Source organism: Sander lucioperca, chromosome 22, assembly GCF_008315115.2.
Source record: "Sander lucioperca isolate FBNREF2018 chromosome 22, SLUC_FBN_1.2, whole genome shotgun sequence".
Lineage (NCBI taxonomy): Eukaryota > Metazoa > Chordata > Actinopteri > Perciformes > Percidae > Sander > Sander lucioperca.
This window is the reverse complement of record NC_050194.1, coordinates 20,157,406-20,184,667: the sequence shown is the minus strand read 5'-3', so window position 1 is coordinate 20,184,667 and position 27,262 is coordinate 20,157,406. Positions and strand designations below refer to the sequence as shown.

General features: G+C 35.9%; 2 protein-coding genes across 3 annotated transcripts; one reads left to right on the top strand and one right to left on the bottom strand.

Annotated features, from left to right (window-relative positions):
- Nucleotides 1–4,835: 4,835 nt before the first annotated feature.
- LOC116061159 (NACHT, LRR and PYD domains-containing protein 12-like) lies at nt 4,836–10,766 on the top strand. Its single transcript, XM_031315095.2, has 6 exons — nt 4,836–5,008; nt 5,448–5,621; nt 5,915–6,088; nt 7,407–7,580; nt 8,944–9,117; nt 9,430–10,766. The coding sequence occupies exons 1-6, from the start codon at nt 4,887–4,889 to the stop codon at nt 9,446–9,448; spliced, it is 837 nt and encodes a 278-aa protein (XP_031170955.1). The 5' UTR covers nt 4,836–4,886; the 3' UTR covers nt 9,449–10,766.
- A 1,520-nt stretch (nt 10,767–12,286) lies between these two features.
- On the bottom strand, nt 12,287–26,570 carry lrrc59 (leucine rich repeat containing 59). Of its 2 annotated transcripts, none has more exons than XM_031315092.2 (8): nt 26,351–26,570; nt 26,078–26,187; nt 25,821–25,880; nt 24,677–24,835; nt 24,045–24,149; nt 23,898–23,970; nt 23,204–23,395; nt 12,287–14,271 (listed from the first exon to the last, which is right to left on the bottom strand). In XM_031315092.2, exons 2-8 carry the CDS (start codon nt 26,177–26,179, stop codon nt 13,988–13,990), a joined length of 975 nt encoding a protein of 324 aa, XP_031170952.1. In that variant the 5' UTR covers nt 26,180–26,187; nt 26,351–26,570; the 3' UTR covers nt 12,287–13,987. The 2 variants fall into 2 exon arrangements, with proteins under 2 accessions (XP_031170952.1, XP_031170954.1); XM_031315094.2 differs by having other exon boundaries at nt 12,287–14,268.
- Between the last annotated feature and the right edge of the window lie 692 nt (nt 26,571–27,262).

The following is a 27,262-nucleotide window of genomic DNA, read 5'->3' as shown; positions in this document are numbered from 1 at the left end:
AAATTCATCAGTACACTTATTGCTAACACTTCTTAACTTAAAGAGTAAAAATCTCCCTGTAAAACTTGTACCTGTGGAGTATTTTTCCGTTTCTGTGTCGCAATTTCTTCTGAATGCGTCTTTCACAACTGTACGGATTAAACAAACAAGATATAGCGTGTGTTAATTATTGAGCTTTAGTTGTGCTGGTAGGTGGATTTTGTTACCTTCTAACAGAGCCAGACTAGCTGTTTGCCCCTGTTTCCAGTCTTTATGCTAAGCTAAGCTAACCAGCTGCTGGCTGAGACATCATATTTGCGGTACAGACATGAGAGTGGTATCGATCTGCTCATCTAACTCTCTGCAAGAAAGTGAATAGCTGCTTTTGTGCTTTTCCCCGTGAAACGTTTTGTAGTTTTTAATGTGTTTGTTTCTAGTGGAAGTGGTTAGTCTATTGGGGTTGGCAGCATCTAAGTGACTCCTCATCAATTGAAAACAAAACCTATTTCGGGTAAACCATTTTAAGATTGTAATATCACAGGGCCCCCGGGCGCTTGTTTTGTAGCAGCATTACATACATAAAACAGAACTGTAAAATTTAAACAAAATAGAGGCGAAAGGCAACTTTGGGCCTCTTTACATTTGGGTGTTCGGTGTTTTAAGCCCCCAACTTCACCTTCCAGGCAGCGCTGCCTGGAAGGCACTAGGATTAGGCAATGGTTAGGGTTAGGTCAAGGGGTAAGCTTCTCCTCGGAACGCATAGCTCCTATGGCGCCATTTTGATGCTACCAAGCCATCACCTCCCGTTAGCATTCCATTGACTGCCATTCATTTTGGCGCCACTTTGACAGCGAATAACTTTACATCTGAAGCGTTTAAAGACTCTATTTGTCCATTGTTTATTTCTAAAGAAGCATGACAATGTATAAAAGGCTCCATTACCTTGTATCTCATGTAATGGTTTCCGTAGCAGACTTTTTGTAAAAATAGGCTAACGATTGTGTCATAACCACGCAACTTACTGTCGCATAGTAGAGGAATTACCATATAGTACAGGAGAAGCTCGCAGGTAGTTTGGTTTTCGTTAGCTGTTTAAGTTTAATTACTAATGTTAACTAGCATTTTAGTTATCAATAATTAGCCTGTGCCTATGTTATCTCCTTACATATACCTACGCTCTCCGCTCTCCGTCCGGAATGATTGAGATTTCTCTTGGCACAGCTACCAGAAGACTTCCAACTTTCAGACAGGTTGCTCACGTCACATTTACGTTGTCTCTCTCAGTTGGAGGCTGCTCAGTAACGCTCAGCCATCACCGGAAAAGTGCTTCTAATATACTTCACTGGTCTCCGTCCAGAGCAGCGGGATCTGTTGGTCCATTTTATATATGTCACTGAGTTAGGTGCCTTGAAGTCAACGGTCGCAGCGCTACCTTGAAGTTGACATTGGGGGCTTAAAACACCATCAAGCTTAGATTTGGTCCAATATAACTTCTGACTTTTTGTTTGTAAAATTCAAACAGTTGACTTTCAGAAGAGACCAAGATCATGCCTTTGTTCAAAATGGTTCAAGAACATCCCACTTAGTCTATTTGTGCACCAAAAACAGGGTGCTTTTTAGGGGGTTAAAAATGTTGTCTTTAAAATTTAAGTGCAGAATAAATCATGTAGGAAAGAGTAGCATTTCCATTTCCTGGTGCACAACCAGTAACCACTGAGGCCTAATTGGAGTGGAACACATCTCTTGTACATTACAACAAACATTTGTCTCATGTTCCTCCTAATTGCCCCATTAGTCTGCTGCATTTCTTAGAATTGTCTTGTGAACCGAAGGCTGGTTAAGATCAAATGCCAACTGCAGTAGCTTTAATGAACGCCTTTGTGACACCAAATGTAAAGTGGAAGCTTATCATTCGGACTTGTTGTATACTCTCAAACCTCAGTATGCTAGTCATGTAATTTTTGGCATCAAAAGAGATATTTATTTGAGGCATATAGATTTTTTTAAAGGTTCAATTTCTTTAACAGTTAGACTTCCCTCTACTGAGTGGACACATTAAAGGAGTTTCATCAGGCTAGTGGCAACAGTGGTTAATTGCTTTCAGGCTTTCAGACTGTTATATTCCTCATATGAGCTCATTCACATTAATGTTGAAGGTATTGACTGTGGAAGTTAATATGCAGTTAAAGTTATGATCGGGAAATGGATATTATCCATCAAGCAAACATATTTTATACAGTATATATTGCTAAAAGCAATAGTGCTTTACTAATTCCTTTTTACAATTAATATGACAAATGTATCTGTCAGTTTATTGTTTCAGAAGTGCAGAAAAGAATACTTTTTGCCACCTTCAAAATGTAACAATTTCATCTTCCAAACATTATTGGGGTTTAGAGTTCTTGGAAATTGCAGTTGATGAAACCACGACGTCCATGAAATAGCTATGATCATCATCAAGACGTCCTTTAGAGTGCAGATACAATATGGAAATTTGAACATCTACAGTTCTGTGACAACTGATGATCAAAAGCTCCAGAGTAGCTACTAATGGTTCTTTGTGGTGACATTTTCATGAACTATAAGTCATTATTTTTCTGTCATTAATAGCTTAAAGGTGCTGTAGGTAGGATTGTGAAGCTCCAGGACTTAGCCAAAGAATTTGAACATCAACAACTTCTCAGTCCCTCCCCCCTTTCTGCTAAAGCCAAAACGGTCTCCTAAGCCCCTCCCCCGGCAAGGGAGAACAAATGCATGTGTATGAGCAGTGATTGACACACAGTTAGACACCTCCCCTGGCATTAAGAAATTTGTGTCCGAGCCCGACCCGAGCCCGACACAGTTAAAATCTCATTTTTTCTCATATTAATGACACATGTAGCCTACGTTTGTTTGTGTGGAAAGCCCGCTTTTATTAAGCAGTTGTAGGAAGGCATTCAGAAATGTCAACAGATGAGGTCATCAGCGCACACGGGGCAACAAGGGCACGTTAATAAGCTGTTTAATTTAAAATGTTCAATGTGTTAACCTTTCCTGATTGCTTCTTTTCCGACTGTGATCAGAAAACCAGGGGAGACTCGTTACCTCCAGGGCCGACGTTATTCATTTTATAACGTCGGTTAAAATCCCGTTTCTGGAGAGCAGATGAATGAACTTGGCTTTCAGTCTGGAGTTTATCTCGGACACCACATACACTGTGTATAAAAACTTCAACTTATTCCACCAACTCTGCTCATAGACTGTATATAAGAATGGACCAACAGATCCCGTTGCTCTGGACGGAGACCAGTGAAGGCCGTTAGAAGCACTTTTCCGGTGAGCGCTGAGCGTTACTGCGCAGCCTCCAACTGAGAGAGACGACGTAAATGTGCCGTGAGCAACGTGTCTGAAAGTTGTAAGTCTTCTGGTAGCTGTGCCAAGAGAAATCTCAATCATTCCCAATCTTGCAGAGACGGAGAGCGTAGGTATATGTAAGGAGATAACATAGGCACAGGCTAATTATTGCTAACTAAAATGCTAGTTAACATTAGTAATTACACTTAAACAGCTAATGTGAGACGAAACTGCCTGCACGCTTCTCCTGTACTATACGGTAATTCCTCTACTATGCGACAGTAAGTCGCGTGGTTATGACACAATTGTTAGTCTATTTTTATAAAAACGTCTGCTACGGAGCCATAACGTGAAGTACAAGGTAATGGAGCCTTTTATACATTGTCGTGTTTCTTTAGAAATAAACAATGGACAAATAGAGTCTTTAAACGTTTCAGATGTAAAGTTATTCGCTGTCAAAGTGGCGCCAAAATGAATGGCAGTCAATGGAATGCTAACGGGGGGTGATCGCTTTGTAGCATTAAAATGGCGCCATAGGAGGTTCGCGGTCCGAGGAGAAGCTTACCCCCTTGACTCTGCTCCGGTCACATCTACACGTCTGCTTCCTCTTTCTCTATCTCTCTTCTGCCCACTTTACACACACACTGAGCTGTCTTAAAGGAGCCACAGCACCATTTTACAGCAAATGCCTTATCGCGCTGATGTGACCGAGCCCAACCCGAACCCGACCATAATTTCTAAATATCTGTCCGAACCCGGCCCGGTCCGACCTGGGACCCGTCAGGCTCGTGTCGGGTATCTATGCCTTAGCACGCACACACACACCCACACACACAGATAAATAATCCCTCCAGCATGTTCTGTGTTTACCCCATGGTCTCATACCAGTTGGACATGCCCAGAAAACCCCCAACGAATTAACAGTTAATGATTGGTTAACAAGCATTGGCTATTGGTCAGAAAAAAATTCTAAATTAGCATCCCTAGATATTCAACAAAGTTGATCATCGATCTTTGGTCTAAAGCCTCTTTCCGACCAAGTAGTTACAGGAACGTAGTTATAGGAACAGCCCAATTCTAAACAGTTCTACTAACTACTCTCCACCAAAACCGGTTTTGCCATTTGCATTCACACTGGCCAAGTGTGTGTAATATAATAATACTATGTAATAAATTAAATAATGAACAGTGTTTTTAGTCCAACATGTCTGATTTGATATTGATCCTTCAGAACACACACAGCTATTTAAAGGATCAATATAGTATTGATCATCTAATCCCAGACTTGACTGAAATCAGAAGCATGTTATTAATCTGTGTTGACATGAATATGTGTATGAATGTTGTGGTGACATTTGGATGATGTCTCTAGAAGGCTGACATTATAATGATCCACAAAAACACAATGACAAAGCTGCTCACTTTAGGTAAACACTCATTGATTAGGACAGCAATCATTTTCAACACACAAACATCTGATTGAATTGTATATATATTTTTTCCTATATCATTCTTTTTTCAGGTTGGTGGGCTGCAATTTGTCAGAGGTCGGCTGTGCTTCTCTGGGCGCAGCTATGAAATCCAACCCCTCCCATCTGAGAGAGCTGGAGCTGAGCTTCCTCCAGGTGGTGCGTTCAGGAGTGAAACATCTGTCTGCTGGACTGGAGAGTCCACAATGTAAACTGGAGACTCTGAGGTCAATTCACCGACCCTCTGTTACTATAATAGATATATAAGTTTGATGAACAATTTAACCTAATTTATGTACAAACATAACTTAAATCCACAAAGTTGTAAATGTCCATTTGTTCATATTTTCGTGTTTCTTGGACACAATTTTGTCTGCAGACACAAACGACTTGTGTTTGTTAAAGAAACTTTAGAATCAGCAGCATGCTAAAAAGCTGTGTTGACATGAATAGGTGTAGAAATTTTGTGGTGACACTTGGATGATGTCTGTAGAAGGTGGACATTATGATGATTCACAGTAACACAATGACAAAGCCACTCCACTCATTTTAATGAAAAGCTCATTGATTAGGACATAGTCATGTTAAGCTACACATTTAAAACCTGAACACATCTAATTGGATTATAAATGGATTTTTATCTACATTATTTTTTTCTTTATTCAGATTGAGTAAGGGCAGTTTGACAGAGTTCGACTGTATTCATCTGGCCTCAGCACTGAAGTCCAACCCCTCCCATCTGAAGCAGCTGGACCTGAGTGAAATCAGTCTGGGAGATTCTTGTGCAAAACTGCTGTGTGAGCTTGTGGAGAGTCAACATTGTAGACTGAAGACTCTGGGGTCAGACAACCTTTTTTACTTCTGTGCTGAGATTAATATGATGTGAAGGTTTTGGTGACACTAAACTGCAGACATAAGGCTGATAGTATACTGATACACACTGAGTCTTAATGCTAAAGTATTTTTTCAGTGGTTTAGTCCATTGACTGTAGCAGAGCAATGTTGAGCAACAAATTCAAAATCTTAACCTGCATCCTTTTAGGTGTTTGGAGTTTCCATTTGCTATACTTCTACATTACAAACCTTCAATCTGACCAAATTATTAAACATTAAATTATGTATTCTCTATTCAGATTGAGATGCTGCTATTTGTCAGAGATCAGCTGTGCTTCTCTGGCCTCAGCTCTGAATACCAACCCCTCCCATCTGAGCGAATTGGACCTGAGTCAAAACAAACTGCATGATTCAGGACTGAAGCTGCTGTGTGGTTTTCTGGAGAGACCATACTGTAGACTGAAGACTCTGAGGTCAGACACCATTTTTTACTTCTGTGCTGAGGTTGGGTGGATGAATGCTGTACATTGTAGCAGAATGACTACTTTAGAATTAAAGTTTTGCACTAATTAGTTTGGGGCACCACTTTCATTGGAACGGAATTAAATAAACCAAATCTAGATTTAAAATTAAAGATTTAAATTTAGATTAATCTTAATCTAAATTTATAAGCAGTTATCAGAGTTATTTTTGATACAGGAACCTCTGTCTTCTTATTCAAAAAACACACTGGCCGTTTTCGTAATCGCCTACTACATACTCCAGACGACTGCAGTATGCAGTATTAAGTACCTACTGCATACTGCGTTCATCAGTAGTATGCAGTATGAAACAGTTTGTTTTATTCTGCAGTATGCTAAGCCAGACTGAGCCTTTGACCAAGCCCTTAAAGCACTGGGCAAAACATTAACTCACACCACCATTGTAAATGAAAAAATATAACTTATTGAGCTTTGCATTTTTTTGTTTTGTTTACTTTATAAGATGCTGAAAATTTAAGAAACTGAAACTCAATTTCTAACATCTTTATGTGAAATAAGCAAATACACACACTTATTATGAACTAAAATATTAAATGTAATGTATATACATGTTATAATTTATTTACAAGACTGTCAAAGAGAGATGGTATCTCTCTGCCCTTTTTTTTCGCAAAAAAAAACAATTCGCAATTAGCCGCCAATTTTCGTAAACTGCCCATATTCCAGCTCTACATAGTTGATTTCCGCATAAAAAAGTCTCAGAAGTGAATTTAATGTTGAAATAGCAGACGAACATTGTAAAAAGTTCCCAGTTATTGGCTACAACGGCAATCCACGGTTGTTGTGATTGCGGCGCTTTGCATTGTGGGATACAGTAGGAGAGATATACTGGTCCAAGGGATACTGGAGATTTTCTCCGAATCAGTATGACATCCGGGTATTTTTGGCATTAAAGGAATGAAAATAAATTATACATAACTACAATAAATAATCTCTATTTCAACTATCAGACAATAACAAATGTATCAAATGTAACAAATGTATTCAAGCTACAGTACAGTATATGATGCTTGTACTGACTAAATAGTTTGAACTGAAGATCCTTTGATTTTAGGACTCCACCATTCCTAAAATAATATTGTAGATGTCGTTTCTTCATATTTCCCCCAAATTCATTATGAAATATTTGTTATCGTTGGAAACTTTTGGATGTTGAGTCAACCAGCCGTTGTGTTGGTTGAATGATTTCAAGCAGGAACATTGTCTTACATCACATACATACAAGTTACATCACTGATTCTTTATTCAGATTGTGGGACTGCTATTTGTCAGCGGTCAGCTGTTCTTCTCTGGCTTCAGCTCTGAAGTCCAACCCCTCCCATTTGAAGGAGCTGGAGCTGAGAAAAAACGAGCTAAAGGATTCTGGAGTGAAGCTGCTGTGTGGTTTTCTGGAGAGTCCACGCTGTAAACTGGAGACTCTGGGGTCGGTTTACTAACTCTGTTACTATTATAGATCTTATATGTTTAATTAACAATTTAACCTAATTATGCACATACATGACTTATATCCATAAAGTTGTTAATTTTACTTTTGTTCATATTTTCATGTTTCTCGTACAAAATTTACTAAATTAACTAGAGAATGTCATGTTCTTTAGTTTTCACATCTGTGTGTAGTCCAGTTCCTTATGTATTTTTGTTCAAAATTCTTGGGGAGTTAATAAACTAGCTATACATTTGGATGAGTTCTATAGAATGCTGACATTATGATGATGCACAACACAATGACAAAGGCACTCAAATCTGTCACTAATTTAAAAACCCTCAACACATATCATTGGATTATAAATTGTTATACCATGGTCTGGGTGAATACTCGATTCTGATTGGCTGCAGGGTGTCCATAAAAAAGTGATATAGGACACCTACTAAAGGAGTTCCGGTGAAACTGACTGTTTACTGTTCTAAATGAATGCGCTACATTAAATCAAAAAGGAAATGTGGATTTATTATTTCCAACTCGTCTTCTGAACACCACAGGATGGCACTAAAACACACAGGCTGCAAGAAGTAAGTTATACTGCCCCGCAGGACTGACTTTGTTTCACAGAGAATAACGTTATCTCTCACATCCCGTTCACTGTTCAGATTGCTACTTCAGGCCGTGCAGCTGCAGCCGACAGTAACGTTACACATTGCGGATCAAATTCTTCGTAAAAGTCGTTATATTGTTTTGGGGACAATGACATGGCTGGATAGCTAGCTTGTCTTGTTGTTCAACATACTGTGAAATTATTTTTACTGATTGCCAACTGTACACAATGTTATTGACTTTGGATCTTGCTAGCATAACGTTAGCTTTCTGGCTCATAGCTAAACTGAAGGGTTCTATGGGTTCTATCAGCTGAGCGGACTATATAAATATCTCCGGTTGCTAAGGGAGGCAAGTCGTATCTAAGGTCCTTCCTAATTCCTGGGGGAGTCTACAACGTTTGCATTGCATAAGAACCTGATGGATGGGAATGATTGTTCCAGGTATTAGTCAAACCATCAGGCGTAACCAGGGAAACGGAGTTATTGTTTGGATAAACTTTAGATTTCGATTGGAAAACTAATTAAAATATGAACTAATGTTTTAAAAATATGTTATTTGGCAAGTGACCATGGTATAAGCGGGTTAATGCCCTTCGAGGTGTCCATTGTCAGGTATTAATGGACTTCGGCGGAGGCAACCGCTGTGCGTCGGACGGTTCACGCCTCGCTGTCGTCCATTAATACCTGACAATGGACACCTCGTCGGGCATTAACCCTTACATATTTATCTTTTTCATGTATTCCTTTTTCAGATTGAGTTCCTGCAGTTTGTCAGAGATCAGCTGTGCTTATCTGGCCTCAGCTCTGAAGTCTAACCCCTCCCATCTAAGAGAGCTGGATCTGAGAGGAAACATGCTGCAGGATTTAGGAGTTAAGCTACTGAGTGATCTGAAGAAGAGTTTGCACAGTAAACTGGAGACTCTGAGGTCAGTAGAGGGTTGGAGTCATTGTCACTGTATTGCATTGTACTGACATTTGCACAGTCAACAGAATTAATGTCCAACGTCTCTGCAGGTCTGTGAGCTTGAAGCTCACAGACCTGCAGAGACCTGGTCTCATGTTAAATGTTAACATGAGACCAGAAAGGAAGCTACACAGCCGTTCCCCTTATGGTCTAAACCGGACTGAAGTCCCTGCTGGTCTTTATACTGAATGTGCTGCATCACTGACTGACAGCTGATGAAGGGAGTCTCTATAAACACTTATTTATCACTTTTGTTGTTTCCTTCTTTCATCAGATGTAAGTTTACTGACTAACAGTGATCAGAAAGGTGGATGTGTTGAGAGGCTAAGCTGTGTCCTGATGATCCAGAGAGGTTAAGCAGCCTCAGCTCTGACTGGGACATTATATTGGGATGACTCTTAGTGATGCAGTCTTAAACTGCTCTGAGATGAGCTCCACTGTCCACCACCACCACCACCACCATCATCATCATCATCATCATCAGCATCATCATCATCATCATCATCATCATCATCATCATCATCATCATCATCATCATCATCATCATCCCTGTGTGTTCCTCTGGATCTGTATCATCAGTGTATTTGGACTGCTCTGCTGCTGCTCTGTCCTTCTATACAGTCTCTGCAGACACACTAAGACTCTTCCAATTCTTCTGCTCCACACTCATTCAACTCCTCCACCTGGACAAGAAGATAAAACATGTAGAAAGTGTGGATTTAATCAAAGCTCACTTAAGTCTAAAAACTACAACATCATTCTGTCTCCTGTTTTTGTAAAAACACTGAGTATCAGCAGACTTTTAATAATATAATTGGTTAAGAATAAGAAAAAGTCAGTGAAAAGTACAGACTCCAAACATGTATCATTGTTATTAGTGAAAGATTCTATTTCTATTTGCGTTTTTGTTTTGTTTTTACAAAAAATGCCTGCAGTCTGTTGATAAGTATCCAAGGCTTTGTCACTGTGAACAACCCATTTCATTTCCACATTGTCATTTGAACCATTGTTAATATAAACATTTTGATCAGAGTAGCTTTTAGTCACTAAAGTATCTCTGGATTTTGAAAATCCTCCGTTGCAGTCTTAAAGCTGAACATTTTTACAACTTGTTGCACACGTTTTCAAATGAATCAGCAAAAAATAATATTAAACTTTAAACTCTAGTGTCTTAGTGTAGTAGTCTAAGTGTATTAGTGTAATGTCATGTACATTTGTTAGGGCTGTGTATTGGCAGGGGATTCAATTCAATATAGATTCAATATTAAGCATGAAATCAATATTCATATATGTAGGTAACTGAAATACCCAGATAATTCATCAGAGTACCTTCTGATATTTGTGATATAATACCATGTGCATTATTGATGTGGTTTAGAACAAATTGTACTAACAAAACTTATTTTACCATTTCATTATTCTTGATTAAGCAAAAATAATAAACTATTCCCAGCACTGTATGCTGTAATGCATTGAAATAAAATGGTAATGCACACACTTATTATTTTGTGCCTTGCAGCACAATGTAAATAATGTACCCAGCCCTAAAGTTTATGTTTGGACAGTTTGTATTAATGCAGAAAATCAATAAATCCTAATATTTAAATCCCATCTTACTTCTCATTTGATTTCAATTCCACAATCCATCCTCTATAAATATAAATGTCCTGCATGTTGGTGTAAATGAGGCCCATTTTGTACATACATAATGTATACTACATAATCTAAATAATTTAATCAGTTTTAAGGACATACAAAAAAACCTTAGATTTCTTCTTTGTTTGTTTTCCATGAAGGAGGCAGCTTTTTGTGTGTTTAGTTTGCAGAGTCACTAACACACACCCTCGCTCTACCTCGGCTGGTTTATTTCGAAACAGCCGTATCTCCTCCTCAGACTCTAACCGTTCAGCAGGACAGACAACACACAGGTCAGTCATCATCACGCTTCCTTTTTTACAGCCTTTAAGCCAGCAGGTCATTCTGTGGCTCATGGGCACTTGGGCAGTGCAGGTTATTCAGCATGAATATTTACAGTCAGAATCTGATCAAAGTTGCTCATGTGGGATGATCCAGAATGTGACTAAAATGACTCAAGTCATTGACCAAAATAATTCATTTGTTTGCATTTCTTACTCTGAGTGTAAAGCACTTTGAGTTGTATTACCTAATTAATTTTTTTCCAATATTGTGACTTCTTCACACAACGTGAATTGGCAGATATTTGCTTAAAACGTGTATATCTTGTTTGTTAAATCACTTTTTATGTGATAATTGATTGCACAATTTGCTCATTTTCTTTCTTGAAAAATTATTCATATAACATATAGGTTAGTTTTACTACATCTAGTTTCTGACATAGGTGCTTTTCTGTGAGCCATTTAGGTAAAATGTAATATGTTAAGACTCAAATACTGAAACCCTAGTTCTTATTACATTATTGCCAAATCAACAACTTTAAATATTCTAACATTAAATAAAATCAATAAATGCATGTGTCTTGACTCTCAGATGGCAGAGCCAGAATCTCAGTGGCCAGCTGAGGTTTCACAGAGGGAACAGTCGCCCTTTGTTCCATCAGCTGGCAGCTCTGAACCTCGGCTGAACCGCTGTGCTCCTTCCCCGTTAATTAACATGTATCTATTTTTTTAATCCATAGAGAAACAGAAGTGCAAAAACGACCTTTGGACCAAGCCGGGCTGGCTGTTTCCAGTCCTAATGCTAAGCTAAGAAGCTAACATGAGAGTAGTATTTATCTTCTTATGAATACTACTACAACTATTTTCCTAATTGACAAATTATTCCTATTAGTGTGTCATGGAGCTTCTGTCTGTCTGTCTGTCTGTCATCTATCTTATCTCTGTCACTCTATCACCATCCTTATTAAGGCTGGTTGTTGTCAATGGTTTTGGTAACCAACCAAATTGTGAAGCGAGTATTGTAAACGTGAAAAAGTTTAATGCCTGGTTAGATTTTCAGTCTTGTTTACTTATTCATTAATAAGATATTATATATATATATGTATATATATATATATAAGTTATTGTTAACCATTTTGGCCCCAAATCCTAACTCAAAGTGTATTCACCACCATTCTTCTTCCGTAACAAAAACAGGCACAATGTTAAAGTATATTTTGCAGTGCATAGCCATTTATTAATGTTTAAGAGCACGGACAAAGCTGTACAAAAACCACAGCAGAAAGGCAGTTTTTTGCATGAAGACAAATTAAAACAAGTTGCATTACAAAAGTCACTAGTTAAACTTAAAGAACCCTTTTATTTTTTTAGTTAACAGATAGCAAGATGAAAGTCATTTCAGATTTTGGACTGTTAGATCAATATCAACTCTTGGTCCTTATTATACCAGATGACTTGGGAATTCTGAGCTATAGTGAAGTTAAATACTGTAACCACCATAAAGGACCATATCACTGTTTTTACAAGCAATATCCCCTTAACAACAATGTATGCTTTATATTACAGTTAACCCTTTTGCAAATGTTGCTGCTGTTTTTCTTTACAATTCCTACCTTCCATTCAGTCACTGATTTCCATTTTGTCCGTGCAGTAAATCAATTCTCTTGAAACTTGGTACAGGTGTGTAATCTATCCATCACAGTGAACATCAGGTCTAGATATATTTTTGTTGAAGTTCTAGTATTTTTTGTGTAGTTATGCCGTTTAAGTGCAGATTTGAGTTGAAATGTCTCGTTAAAGTAATTGGACTTTGACTTTTCAGACTGTAATGGAAATGAATGGAAATCAATGAATGTAGTAACAGTATGTTTAATACTTCCAAAGGTCTAAAACACAACAGCATGATTTTCAAAATGCATATCTGTGACATAGACCGGATTACTAGCAAAAGGGGTAACACAAGCCAAATTGTCAGTGTGGTATTTTTTAATAGTTTGTGCACTGGGTAGGGTGTACATTAGAGCCTGACTGATACCGGATTTTTGAGGCCCATATAGATTTATCTTTATTGATATATATATATATATATTTTTTTTAACATAAATTAGAGCCAAAATGATTAGTTAATCGATCAACAGAAAAATAATGAATAATTATATTTTTAAATCGCTTAATCATTACAAGGAGGGGGGTAATTTGATCTCTGCTGGAAAAACTATGCAATGATTTTTTAATGACCACAAACATATCTTTGGCATTTCTGGCATTTCTGTAGTACCTTTACGCCTTACACTGTTATCTGATATTATAAAAATCCATTCATATATCAGTTGGGCTCTAGTTTGCATGCCAGACATTGTGTATTAGTTGTGAGATTGAGCTGGTTTGACTGATGTAAGACTATAGACAGAGGAGGCCACCGACGAGTGAGCTCTACATTCACACCTTCACTGCACATGCTCAGACTGCCACGTCTAACACCGGCTTATGCACAGGTCTGACTGGCAATTATCATGGCATTGACACTCCAGTGCAGCACAGACAGGGCCACCTGACATGTCACTGAACATCTCTCAAATACACCCCACGCTCCATGTAATGCACTGAAACGCAAACCTGGTTCTAAGTGCAAAACATGGTCCATTGAGACATTTAAGATGATTTATTTTTAAACAGGCTGTAGTACAAAGAGAGTACACAAGCAACAACAATTCCATAGGAATCTAAGATGATTTTAAAACATCTGTCCACCCCACTTTGTTCATTTGTACAAACTCTTCACTTCCCAGCACCACAAACAGGGTGAGGGGATGAAGGGCTGCTCATCTTAATGATATTCATGATTTCAGCATATATCTAAATAAAAAAAATCCCAGTTGGAGTGGAAAACCCACAGCTCTGGAAGTTGGAAGTTGGTTAGTTCTTAGACGTTTGTGTGGATTCAAGAAACTCCTTTGCTGCAGAAGACAGATTTTGCACAAGTTGTCTGACCACGCCCTCCTGCTCCTTGGCCCAGGATAAGCTGTCATCCACGAAGATGTTGACCGGCACACACACGGTTTCCTTCTGCAGGTCGGTCAGGCGGCAGGTGGCAGCGACGCCGGCCAATCCTAGTAGTAGCAGGAGGAGGAGCTTGAACATCAGGCCAATGAGAGAACGTCGAGGTTTAGGCGTCAATTCCACAACAACCTTTTTATCTGCTGAGATGAAGCAAGAATGGGTGGTGTTAGAACAACTCCTAAAACAACTAAGAAAAGAACTATGCTAACTCTGCACTACCAAATAATCAACTACATTAATTAGGAACACAAAAAAAGTCCTGGGATCAAGGACCAACCATATCAGTGCAAGAAATAACAAAATTATCATTGTGTTTCTCACAAAATGCATCTTTGCTTACCTATTGTTTTTTAGGTTTGATTTTTCAACAACTACCTCAAGACTTCTTTTCAACATACTATAGTAGGACTTTTTTATTAATTTGTTTATGAGTATTTTTCCGACAATCTATACTTTGACTTTTTTCAACATACCATGACTTTTTTATGAGCTTTTATGACTTTTTTTTATGACTTTTTTCAACATATTATGCTATGACTTTTTTTTCGACATACTATACTCTGACCTTTTTGACTTTTTTCAAAACACTACAATATGACCTTTTTTTCGACGTAATATATACAATGACTTTTTCTTTACTTTTTTGGACATACTATATACTATGACGTTTTTTCGACATACAATAATAAGACCTTTTTTTTTTCGACCTTTTTTTTTCATGACTTTTTTTTAGACACACTATACTATGACTTTTTATGTTTTTTCTCAACATACTATACTTTGACTTTTTTTTCAACATACTATACTAAGTTTTTCGACATTACTTTTTTTTTTACATAATATACTATGACTTTTTTCGACACACTATACTATTACTTTTTCATGACTTTTTTTGACATACTCTACTATGACCTTTTTATTACTTTTTTTTTAAATACTATACTATGACTTTTTCGTGACTTCTTTCGACATACTATAATATGACCTTTTAATTACTTTTTAAAACAAACTGACTATTTTCAACATACTACACTATGACTTTTTTTCAATCTACTATAATATGATTTTTTCGAAATTTTATACTATGACTTTCAATGACTTTCTTCGATATATACTTACTATACTATGACTTTTTTCAAAATACTATACTATGACCTTTTTTCGACACTTTACTAGGACTTTTTCATGACTTTTTTCAACATACTATACTATGACCTTTTATTACTTTTTTCGACACGCTATACTATTACTTTTTCAAGACCTTTTTATGACTTTTTTGACATACTTTACCATGACTTTTTTCAACATACTATGACATTTTATCAAATTTTTTGAAATATTATACTATGACTTTTTTATGACTTTTTTCATGACATTTTATACTATGACAGATTTTTTTGACATACTACACTTTTACATTTCTATGACTTTCATTACTTTTTCAACATACTATAGTATGACTTTTGAATTGAAATTGAACGCAATTCTTACCAGTGTATCTTGATTGGGAATCAAATGAATGCAAAGAAAGTTGCTTTATGAACTTGATTTTAACATTTGTAATTGTTTATTATTTATTTAATCTAGTCACACATTTGAATCTAGAGTCAATATTAGGGTTGGGTATTGTTTGGTTTGGATACCGGTGCTAAAGCGGTACTTTTAAAATGGTACCGGTGCCTTAACCGATACTTTTTAAGAAAGTTAAAAAAAAGAAGGGTATGGAATGGCTTGTTTATTGCCAAGGCCATATCGTCAAAATTAAATGTTTAATAATAATGTAATCACTATAACAATAACTTATTTCACTAGTAAACAGCTGTTGAATGACAAAACAACCACCAGATGGGAAAAGGGCATTTAACAACAACTTTGAATGCACCACGAGGCTGTAAATTACCAGTTTCATTGAACTCATTGAACTTCATTGATCTGTGTTTTTCCGACAACAGCAGTTGCAGACTGTTACATCCCAGTGTTGGAATCCTCTACAGTGAGATACAGTCACACTTTACACCATTTAGCGTTAGCTGTCAGCATTGTAACCGTGTTTAATCCAGCTACTAGCTAGCGGTAGGCTAACGTTAGCTGCTGTCGAGTATAGTGTTAACTAGCGTCACGTGCAGCAATGTTTCTGTTGCCTGTAACGTCTGTTTCAGAGCATCAGAGAAAAGTGCAGACATATCAGTGGCACCAGAATGAGGCACCAAAATGCAGCAGCAGGATGTGTTACGAGGAAGTACGGCAAAATAGTAGCCTGTTAGGCACGACGCAAAGCCGAGTGAAGTGAAAATAAATTAATAAATGGTGGCATGTGATTAATACAATTTAACAAAAATGAACGCATTATGCTCGACCCTTAATCGCAACGCAATTAACGCGTTAATGCTGACAGCCCTAAAAAAAAAAAAAAAAAAAAAATCACAAAAAAGTCATAGTATAGCATGTGGAAAAAAAGTCATGAAGTCATAGTATAGTATGTCAAAAAAAAAAAAAAAAAAAAAAAAAATCACAAAAAAGTTATAGTATAACATGTCGAAAAAAGTTATATGTCGAAAAAAGTCATAGTATAGTATGTTGGAAAAAAATGTCATACAAGTCATTAAAGTCATAGTATAGCATGTCGTAAAAAAGTAATAAAAAGTCACGGTATAGTATTTCGAAAAAAGTCATAGTATAGTATGTCGACAAAAAGTTAAAAAAAAGTCATAGTATGTCAAAGAAAAATCACAAAAATGTTATAGTATGTTGAAAACAAGTCATAAAAAGTAATAGTATAGTGTGTCAAAAAAAAAAAAAAATAATCACAAAAAAGTCATAGTATAACATGTCGAAAAAAGGCATAGTATAGTATATTGAAAAAAGTCATAAAAAAGTCATGGTGTATTACTTCAAAAAAAGTCATAGTAGCATTTCGACAAAAGTCACAGTATAGTTTGTCGAAAAAAAGAAAAAAGTCATAGTATAACATGTCGAAAAAAGTCACAGTATAGTTTGTCGAAAAAATTTAAAAAAGGTCATAGTACAGTATATTGAAAAAAAGTCATGAAGCCATAGTATCGTATGTCGAAAAAAAAAAGGCATAAAAAGAAATAGTATAGCATGTAAAAAAAGTTATAAAAGTCAAAGTATAGTATGTCGTAAAAAAGTCATAATATAGCATGTCGAAAAAAAAAAATCACAAAAAAGGTCACAGTTTAGTATATCGAAAAAAAGTCATGCATGTTGAAAAAAAAAAATCACGAAAGAAGTCATAGTATAGTACGTTGAAAAAAAAGGTCATATTATAGTATGTTGAAAAAAGTCATAAAAAAGTTATAGTATAAAAAAAGTCATAACAAAGTGATAGTATAGTATTACACAAGAATCACTGGTTCCATCCTACCCTCCATTCATTACTTATACATATCCAGAGTCAGAATATGGGCAGGAAACATCACTGCAGACCATCACACCCTGGACAAAACCTGTTCCAACTTCTCCCCTTTGGAAGGCGCTACAGAAGACTACACCAAAACAACCAGACGCAAGAACAGTTTCTTTCCGCAAACTGTCCCTATGATGAACATTAACACCAGTCACGTAGTGGCAGGATCAATCACTCTGCAATGACGCTGTAACAATGCACACTACTTTACTATTACTTTTTGCACTTTACATCCCACTCCATGTGTACATGTGTGTCTTGATATTATGTCTTATTTGTATATTTGTATTTTTGTATATTATGTTGATATGTGCCTATATGTATATTGTTGTCTCTATTGTACAGTATGTGTTTATATTACTATTTGTCTACTGAATGTTTACTGCTACTACATGTCGAAAAAAAGTATTTGTATGGCATGTCGACTAAAGTCACAGTATAGTAAGTCGAAAAAAAAAAAAAAAAAAAAAAAATCACAAAAAGTCATAGTATAGCATGTCAAAAAAAAAGTCATGCATGTTGAAAAAATAGATAAATCACAAAAGAAGTCATAGTATAGTAAGGTCATATTATAGTATATTGAAAAAGTCATAAAAAAGGCAATTTATATTTGTATATTATGTTGATATGTGCCTATATGTATATTGTTGTCTCTATTGTACAGTATGTGTTTATATTACTATTTGTCTACTGAATGTTTACTGCTACATGTCTATTTGTTGGATGTATAGAGAGTTAACACCTACCAAACTCAAATTCCTTGTGTATGTAAGTATACTTGGTCAATAAAACTGATTCTGACAATAACCATCTACTGTACCTGTAAATCTTATGTATTTTCGTTTTTTTTTTTTTACATGTACACATCACCGTCAAATATGAATAAATGCACACTGTGCACTGTGTATACTGTCGCAACTACCTTACTCATCATGTATATAAAGCAACAGTTTACCTTAATCATTGCATATTTATTCCAGCAACCTTTACACTCTACACCATTCATAGCATAGTGTGTCATGAAAACGTCACAAAAGGTCATAGTATGTCTAAAAAAAGTGATAAAAAAGTTATAGTGTGTCAAAAAAAGTGATAAAAAAGTCATAGTATAATGTGTTGAAAACAAGTAATAAAAAGTCATATATAGTATGTCAAAGAAAATCTCAAAAAAGTCATTATATAGCATGTAGAAAAAAAATCACAAAAAAAGTCATAGTATAGTATGTTGAAAAAAGTCTGGTATAGTACGTCGAAAAACAAACAAAAAAGGTCATAGTAAAGTATGTCAAAAAAAAAAAAATAATTCACAAAAAAGTCAGAGTATAGTACTGGTATGGCGAAATAAAATTCATAGTATAGTATGTCGAAAAAAAAATCACAAAAAAAGTTATAGTAAAGTATTTTGAAAAAAGACGAACAATAAAGTCATAGTATATTATGTCAAAAAAAAATCACAGAAGTCATGTATAGTATATCGAAAAAAAAGTTATAGTATAGCGTGTCAAAAAGTAATCCTAGTAGAGTATGCCAAAAAAACACAAAAAATGTATAGTAGTGTATGTAATGTATAAGTATAGTATGTTAAAAAAAAAGTCATAGTAGTAATAGTATAACATGTCGACAAAAGCCATATGTCGGAAAAAGAAAAAAAAGGCATAGTATAACTACGTCGAAAAAAGAAAAAAAAGGTCATGTGGAAAAAAGTTATAAAAAAGTCATAGTACAGTATGTTGAAAAAAAGTAATTAATTCTTAGTATCGAATGTGAAAAAAAAGGCATAAAAAGAAATAGTATAGTATGTAAAAAAAAAGTCATAAAAGTCATAGTATAGCATGTCGACAAAAGTCACAGTATAGTATGTCGAAAAAATAAAAAAGAAAATCACAAAAAGGTCATAGTATAGCATGTCGAAAAAAGTCAGAAAAATATGTCGAAAAAAATCATAAAAAAGTCTTGGCATAATATGTTGAAAAAAGTCATAGTATAACATGTCGAAAAAAAGTATTTGTATGGCATGTCGACTAAAGTCACAGTATAGTAAGTCGAAAAACAAAAAAAAAAAAAAATCACAAAAAGTCATAGTATAGCATGTCGAAAAAAAGTCATGCATGTTGAAAAAAATAAATAAATCACAAAAGAAGTCATAGTATAGTAAGGTCATATTATAGTATATTGAAAAAGTCATAAAAAAGGTAATTTTATAGTATGTCGAAAAAAGTCATAAAAAAGTTATAGTATTTAAAAAAGGTCATAACAAAGTGATAGTATAGTATTACACAAGAATCATTGGTTCCATCCTACCCTCCATTCATTACTTATACATATCCAGAGTCAGAATATGGGCAGGAAACATCACTGCAGACCATCAAACCCTGGACAAAACCTGTTCCAACTTCTCCCCTTTGGAAGGCGCTACAGAAGACTACACCAAAACAACCAGACGCAAGAACAGTTTCTTTCCGCAAACTGTCCCTATGATGAACATTAACACCAGTCACGTAGTGGCAGGATCAATCACTCTGCAATGACGCTGTAACAATCAACCATCCACTGTACCTGTAAATCTTATGTAATTTCATTTTTTTTAACATGTACACATCACCACCAAATATGAATAAATGGGCACTGTGTATACTGTCATAGCTACCTTACTCATCATGTATATAAAGCAACAGTTTACCTTAATCATTGCATATTTATTCCAGCAACCTTTGTACTCTACACCATTCATAGCATAGTGTGTAATAAAAACGCTATAAAAAGTCATAGTATAGTATGTCATAAAAAAGTCATAGGATGTTGGAACAAAATCATAAATAAGTCATAGTATGTCGAAAAAAGTCAAAAGCAATAGTATAGTATGTCAATAAAAGTCATATGTCGACAAAGGTTACTGTATGTCATAACAAAACTCATAAAAAGTCAGTAAAGTAAGTTAAAAAAAAATCATAGCATAGTATATCAAAAAAAGTAATAAAGAAGTCATAGTATAGTAGGTCAAAAAAGGCATAGTATAGTATAGTCTAAAAAAATCATAAAGTCAAAGTATATTATGTCATAAAAAAATCATGAAAAGTAATAGTACAGTATGTAAAAAAAGTCATAAAAAGTATAGTAGGAAGAAAAATGACATAAAAAGTAATGTATGTCATAAAGTCATGAAAACATCATAGTATAGCATGTCTAAAAAAATTGTCAGTACAGTATGGCATAAAAAGTCAAAAAAGTCATAGTGTAGTATGTTAAAAAAAAAGTCATAATATAGTACAGTATGTCATAAAATTGACATAAAAAGTCGTAGCATAGTAAAAAAAAAATAGTGAAAAAACTGATTAAAAAGTAATAGTATAGAATGACATAAAGGGTCTTAAAAAGCCACAGTGTAGTGTGTCAAAAAATCTGAGTATAGAATATCTAAAAAAGTCACAGTATAGTATGTAAAAAAAAAAGTCATAGTATTCTGTACAAGTGATAAAAACATCATAATAAGTCGTAAAAAGTGACAGTATAGTATTTCGAAAAAAAATCCTAAAAGTCATAGTATATAGTATGTGGACAAAAAAAAAATCATAAAGCAGTCATAGTGTAGTTTGTCATAAAGCAGCATAAAAAGTCATAGTATGTATGTAGTATATAGTATGTGGAAAAAAGGCAAACCGTCAATCATAAAAAAGTATATAAAATTAGAGATGCACCGATTACAATTTTTAGGCCGATTCCGATTTTTCATTGAGTTTGACCAGCCGATACCGATTTTGGCCGATTCCGATTTAATTTTTTCTAACCACTATACAGCACACACAAATATTTATTATTTATCTTTTCTTTAATAGAAAATTTTACATTTTGCATAGAACATTTTTTGAATAGATAATCGATCACTATAAAATAGAACTATATAAATTACTCCTGGTGTGGGACATTCACACACATCTAAAGTGCAATGTTATGGAAGAACCATTTCCTTCTTTTCACATCCAATATCCAACTAAAAAAATGTGATATATTTAGCAAACTAAACTTCTGTATGTATGAAAACAGGGAAAACAGGTAATGGCAATAAAATAATATATAAATTACAAATAAAAATAAATATAGCCTTGCAGTATAAAGATATTCTGAAAACACGTCAACATTAAGGTTACCCGAAAACAGCGTGTAGTTCCTTTTTTAGCAAGTTTGCTTTATTTGTCATTGTGCATAAATATTAACACTACCGTTGCTGTGAACGGGCTTATCTGCTAACATTAGCAGGTAACATTAACATTACCGGCGGTTACCTCAGAACAATCCAGCAAATAGACGGTACCCTAGAGTGCCGTTACCTGAAACAGATGATTTACCGTCACCGCTCATTTTACACACAGTTTAGCAACAAAACTAAACGCTGAGGGAAGATTACTACGTTTTTAATGTTGGTGTTGAGTGGTATGCATCCCCACTAGCCTGGAAAGCGTTTTAAACAGTAACGTTAATACAGCGTGTTGGAGGAATACAGCGTCTTTTTTTTTTTTTTTTTTTTTTTTTTTTTTTAAATACAGCGGCCAGCGGGGCGTCAGAGGCAAAGGGACCACAGCGTTCGCTAACGTTAGCTTCTTGTCTCAGCTGGGGTCTGATAAACAGTAAATTCATCAAAGTCAGTGTGCCCAACGCTATTTTCCGATAAACTGTAGCTGTCATATTTCACGGGACCCGCGTGAGTGCGGTTTTCATGTTCCAGTTTTTCAGCCTCAGAGGGGAGAGAGAGCAGCTGACTGTTCGCCTGAGATCAGTAGAGCAGACGACTCTGCAGAGCCGTGTATCATTACAACTTCATGACATTTCATAAACAGCTGATGGAGCGGCAGTGCCCCGCTGCTACATGCATATAGCGGAAACCCTGCATGTGCATGTGTGGTGCTGATGTTGCGCGATGTAAATCATGCGGCGCTCAAGTGAATTTGACCGGCATAAAATTGGCATAAGTCAGACGGACCGGCAGGTCGCCGCTCATGGTCGATGACGTGAAAATTGGCCAATTCTGGTCACCAGCCGGTCAATCGGTGCATCTCTATATAAAATAGTATAGTTTTACAGAAAAGGTCATAAAAAAGTCACACTATATAGTATGTTGTAAAAAGTCAAAGTATAGTGTGTCAAAAAATCATAAAAAGTCATCCTATAGTATGTCGAAAAAAGCTGGAACAAAGTTATAGTATAGTATGACGGAAAAAAAATTAAAAAGTCATAGTACGTCAACATTTTTTTTAAAAGTCATAGAATAGTATGTCAGAAAAATGACATAAAAAGTAATTGTATAATATGTCGAAAAAAAGTCAGAAAAACTTATAGTATAGTATGTCGTAAAAATTACATAAAAGGTCATAATATAGTATGTCATTTAAATGTCATAGTATAGTATATCATAAAAAGTCATAGTATATGTGAAAAAACATAAAAAGTCATAAAAGTCGTATAGTAGTATAGTATTTCGCAGCGGTACGAAAAAAATTAAAACTTTTTTTTACAGGATCATTAATATCCTCTGCTACTTCTACATTAAACATCTCAAAAAGCCTCTAATTGACTGAATTAGCTGTCAGTGGAAGTTTAACTTGGTAAAAGAAAAACATGAAATATCCCTTTCAGAGGTGCATCATCCAGACCTGCTGCCTGTCCGTTCTTTTTCTTCTTTTCCTCGCTCTTCTTCTTCTGTTGTTCCCGTGCAGCTACGGCCGCCATCTGAGCGTTGTACTCTCTCCTCCTCTTCTCCTTCTCCTCCGCCTTCTCCTGTTTACGAGCCTCCTTGTCTCTGGCCTCCCGCTCCCTCTGCTTCACCTCCCTCTTCCTCTCCAGCTCTGATAAAGAACGGAAGAAAAATGTGTTTTGAGGAGATGTAGACAGACAGATCAGTGTCACATTTGTTCATAACATAAAATGAGCATAACTGTCAGTTTTTTTCTTATTTCCTACCACAAATAATCACAACCTCTTTACCTACAGTTAAATGCTGCTTACAAGTTAATTTAGTATTTACAACCTAATAATGTCATATATAATAATATATCTGTCATAGAGATTGAACAATTGATGTATTGATACTTTTAGTTAAGTAGAGGATCTGGGTACTTCTTCCAGCACTTTGACATGCTACTTGAGTTTCAGCTATTTTGTTATTTAAATCAGGAACTATCTGACCAAAGAGTAAGAAAGCAAGACTACAAATCTGACCAGACATTCAATGCCAGTTTAAAGTACTATACCAAAAAAGCATTGAGCGTCATAATGTAGCTCTATGATCAAATTGCAGTTGATCTGCTGAAATTAATTTGAGGTTCAAATAAAAAGATTTCCTGATACCTTTTTCCCTCAAAAGGCGTTTCTCTCGTGCACGATCAACCTCATCCTGAAGACCATTCATGTGCTCCAGAACCTGGAAGAAAATGTCCTTTAGTTTTAGATACTGAGGGCTGCTCAGTTGATCTTTTGTCAATCTTTCTCTCTCACCTTGGAGGCACACTGTTTGCACTGCTTCTCATCCAGACAGTCTCCTGCTGCCTTGGCCAGGCCAGCCTCCAGCGGGTTATCCTTCAGATCCAACCACTTCAGACTCTGAGAACAAACACACAGACTGAGTTAAATAAATATGGTCAGAGATCAAAACAAAGCCAGAGTCTGCACCCATATTCATTTCTTACAACAGACACAAGTGCAGAGTACTTAAATATCGGTGAAGGTTAGCACTTGCAGAGAGTTTGATGAGAAGATCGATACTACTCTCATGTCTGTATGCTAAATATGGAGCTACAGCTAGCTGCCGGGTTAGCATAGCTTAGCATAAAGACTGTAAACAGCTAGCAAAATCCTGTCCAAAAGTAAAAACCCCTCTAAAGCTCACAAATTAGCAGGTTTTTGTACAGATTAAACAAATAACTAGTGAGCTTTAGAGGTGCTGGTAGACAGATATTTTACCTTTAGACAGAGCGAGGCTAGCTGTTTCCCCCTGCTTCCAGTCTTTATGCTAAGCTAAGATAAACTAATTAGTTGCAGGTGTTAGCTTAAAATTTAACACAGTGGTATCAATCTTCTCATCAAACTCTCTGGAAGAAAGTCAATAAGCGTATAGAAATTAAACCCACCCTGAGCTGAGAGAAGCTGACAGGCAGGACAGTCAGTTTGTTGTTGTACAGGTCCAGATGTTGAAGGTTGACCAGGTTACCCACATCTTCTGGCAGACAGGTCAGCTGGTTTTTACTCAGATCCACCTTCACTAGGTGGGTAAGGTTGCAGAACTCTGGCTACAAGAAGTAACCAAAGCCAAAGAAATAAGAACTCAAGTCCTAATATTCATACTTTGTTAGTGACAACGTTGACAAATCTGCAGGTAAAGATTAAGGTTAGCAAGCTAAGTGCTCTAAGGAGGGTTAAGAACCAAGTAAATAGAGGATATTAGTATCACCCTGTAATCCCAGAGTTTGTTGAGGTAAGAAGATGTCAGAGACCGATTCCTCTGTTAACCCTTACCTTATTTAGGCTAAACCCTCTTACTTTAGTGTTATAAATGAAGGAATAGAGAACACATACATTCATTTTGCAATAATTGAGACCATATTTAACAACTTGTGAATTTGTAACAACAACAAAAAAGCCAGGAAGACAAAACGTACACTAATTGACTCATTTAAAACTGCCTCTATCCCTTATCCCTTAAAAAAATCAATTTATTAAGTGCCATCATGATTTGGCACATTAATTTATCCTTTAAAAATCCACAATAGAAAACCTTAGGCTACTTCTTTAATTTGTGAAATTTTGATTTTAAATAAAAAATATTTTTAAAATTGAAATTAAAAAATACTTTTAAAGGCAGTAGTTCCCAATCTAGGGTCCACTGGGTCACAAGATACATATAAAGGGGTTACGAAATAATTAAAAGGGATTAAAAAAATAAAAATGAGGATTTAGTGGCACGTTTTCTTCTGAGTTATGTCTGTATATTTTGATCTCCTCTGGCCTCTAAAGATCCTTAAAATTAAACAATCAGAAAGGATAATATCACTTGATGGTTGAACTGCTTACAACTCATGTCCACCCTGAGTATATGTATGTGTATATGTATATACTTCTTATATACAAAGTTAGATCTGTAAATAGTAGTCCAATGTTTTTTAGCGGAATGTCTATTTCAGTGTACTTTGACAGCAACAAAAAGCCAAATTCACATTCCTTGTATGTGTTCACATTTACTTGTTTTAGTGTAGAAGGAGTGTTTTTTGTACTTACAGGAAGGGAGGTAATGTTGTTGCAAGACAAGTCCACCACAGTTGCTTTGGTGAATAAAGCCTGTTGGGATAAACCATAGCATGGGTCAATTTAATTTTAGCAGTAACTCTAGGCCTACATAATAACCATTTCAAACATGCAACCACAGCATGGTAGCCTTATGTTTAACGTTACAGCACATTCATATAATGCAATGAATGTTTAATTTATTCAACATTTTCATACACAAACAGAGACGATGAGTAACGCTAACTCACCAGCTCTCTGACTGGCACCTCGGTGAGGTTACACAGACTCAGGTCCACTTCATTACCACTGATTTTATCCTTCAGGTTCAACACTTTGCTGTTTTTACTCATTCTGGAGTCTGTGGTAAGGTCAGCAAGAATACACTGGAGCGTTATTGTGAAAAACAAACACTGACAGGAAGAGATTTTGAACACATGTTAACAGTTTGTAACGTTACTGAAGATACTTTTGACTAGCAGAGAGCAGGAAAGCCCATCTAACGTTTTACACGGTTTGCTCACCTGTTATGAAAGCGGTGACAAAACTGTGTTGAAGTGGGACAAACGAATGAAATAAAATGAGTGGTCACAATTTCTAAATGTAAAGAAAGTTAGTTGAAAAGCTCAGCGACGTTAGAAATCTGTGTTTTTGGCAGCAATGACTGCCTCAAATGAAAATCCACGTCACTGAATGAAAGACAGCGCGCCGCGGAGACGTTGAAGCGAACAGCGCCACCTGCAGAACCGGAGGACCCAACACACATCACAGGACTTAAAGAGGCCCTATTGTGCCTTTGGTTGTTGTTTTTTACAGTCTTTTGGAGTGTTATTTACTCTTTTGTGCAGGTAATGGATGGATAATATAAATAGGAAATGATTGAATTAATTAATTCATAATTAAAAAAAAATTGTATTTTTGACATTATGTATATTTTGGATTTTTACCTTATTTATAATTTGTAGTTCCACTTGTTATGGTTTTAGGTTATTTCTGTTACCTGTTTGTTCATTTCTGTTGTCTTTATTGTTTATTTGTTCATGTTTCCTGTGTTTGTATATTCTGTATATTTCTGTTTAGTTATCTCCTCGTTTATTGTGTATTGTGTGGTTTATTCCTGTGTTCTGTGTTCTGTGTGGTCAAGTTTCTGTGTTTAGTTGATTTCTGGTTTTTGTCAGTGGTTCCTGTTTCCTGTTTTATTTTGATAGTCTGTTTTCTGTCCTGTCATGTCTAGTTTTACTTTTTGCCTTTGTTGATTGTCCTGCCCCACCCTGATGTGTTTCACCTGTCGTGTCACCTGTCCCTCATTTGTTCATTACCTCTTGTATTTAACCCCTGTGTTCCCTTTGTCTTGTGTCAGATTGTTTTGTATCCCCCCCCCGGTCAGTTTGTGTGTTCCTGTGCCTGTCTCGGCTCCCTGGATTCCCTGTTCTTGT

Bases quoted from the DNA above. Each gene is read 5' to 3' on its own strand.
- LOC116061159 (XM_031315095.2), top strand. From the start codon at position 4,887: ATGAAATCCAACCCCTCCCATCTGAGAGAGCTGGAGCTGAGCTTCCTC. The intron at 5,009-5,447 runs GTCAATTCACCG...TTCTTTATTCAG, and splicing joins TGTAAACTGGAGACTCTGAG to ATTGAGTAAGGGCAGTTTGA. The intron at 5,622-5,914 runs GTCAGACAACCT...TTCTCTATTCAG, and splicing joins TGTAGACTGAAGACTCTGGG to ATTGAGATGCTGCTATTTGT.
- lrrc59 (XM_031315092.2), bottom strand. From the start codon at position 26,179: ATGAGTAAAAACAGCAAAGTGTTGAACCTGAAGGATAAAATCAGTGGT. The intron at 25,881-26,077 runs GTGAGTTAGCGT...TTATCCCAACAG, and splicing joins AGGTGCCAGTCAGAGAGCTG to GCTTTATTCACCAAAGCAAC. The intron at 14,272-23,203 runs GTCTGGATGATG...GCTTCATCTCAG, and splicing joins AAAGAACGGACAGGCAGCAG to CAGATAAAAAGGTTGTTGTG.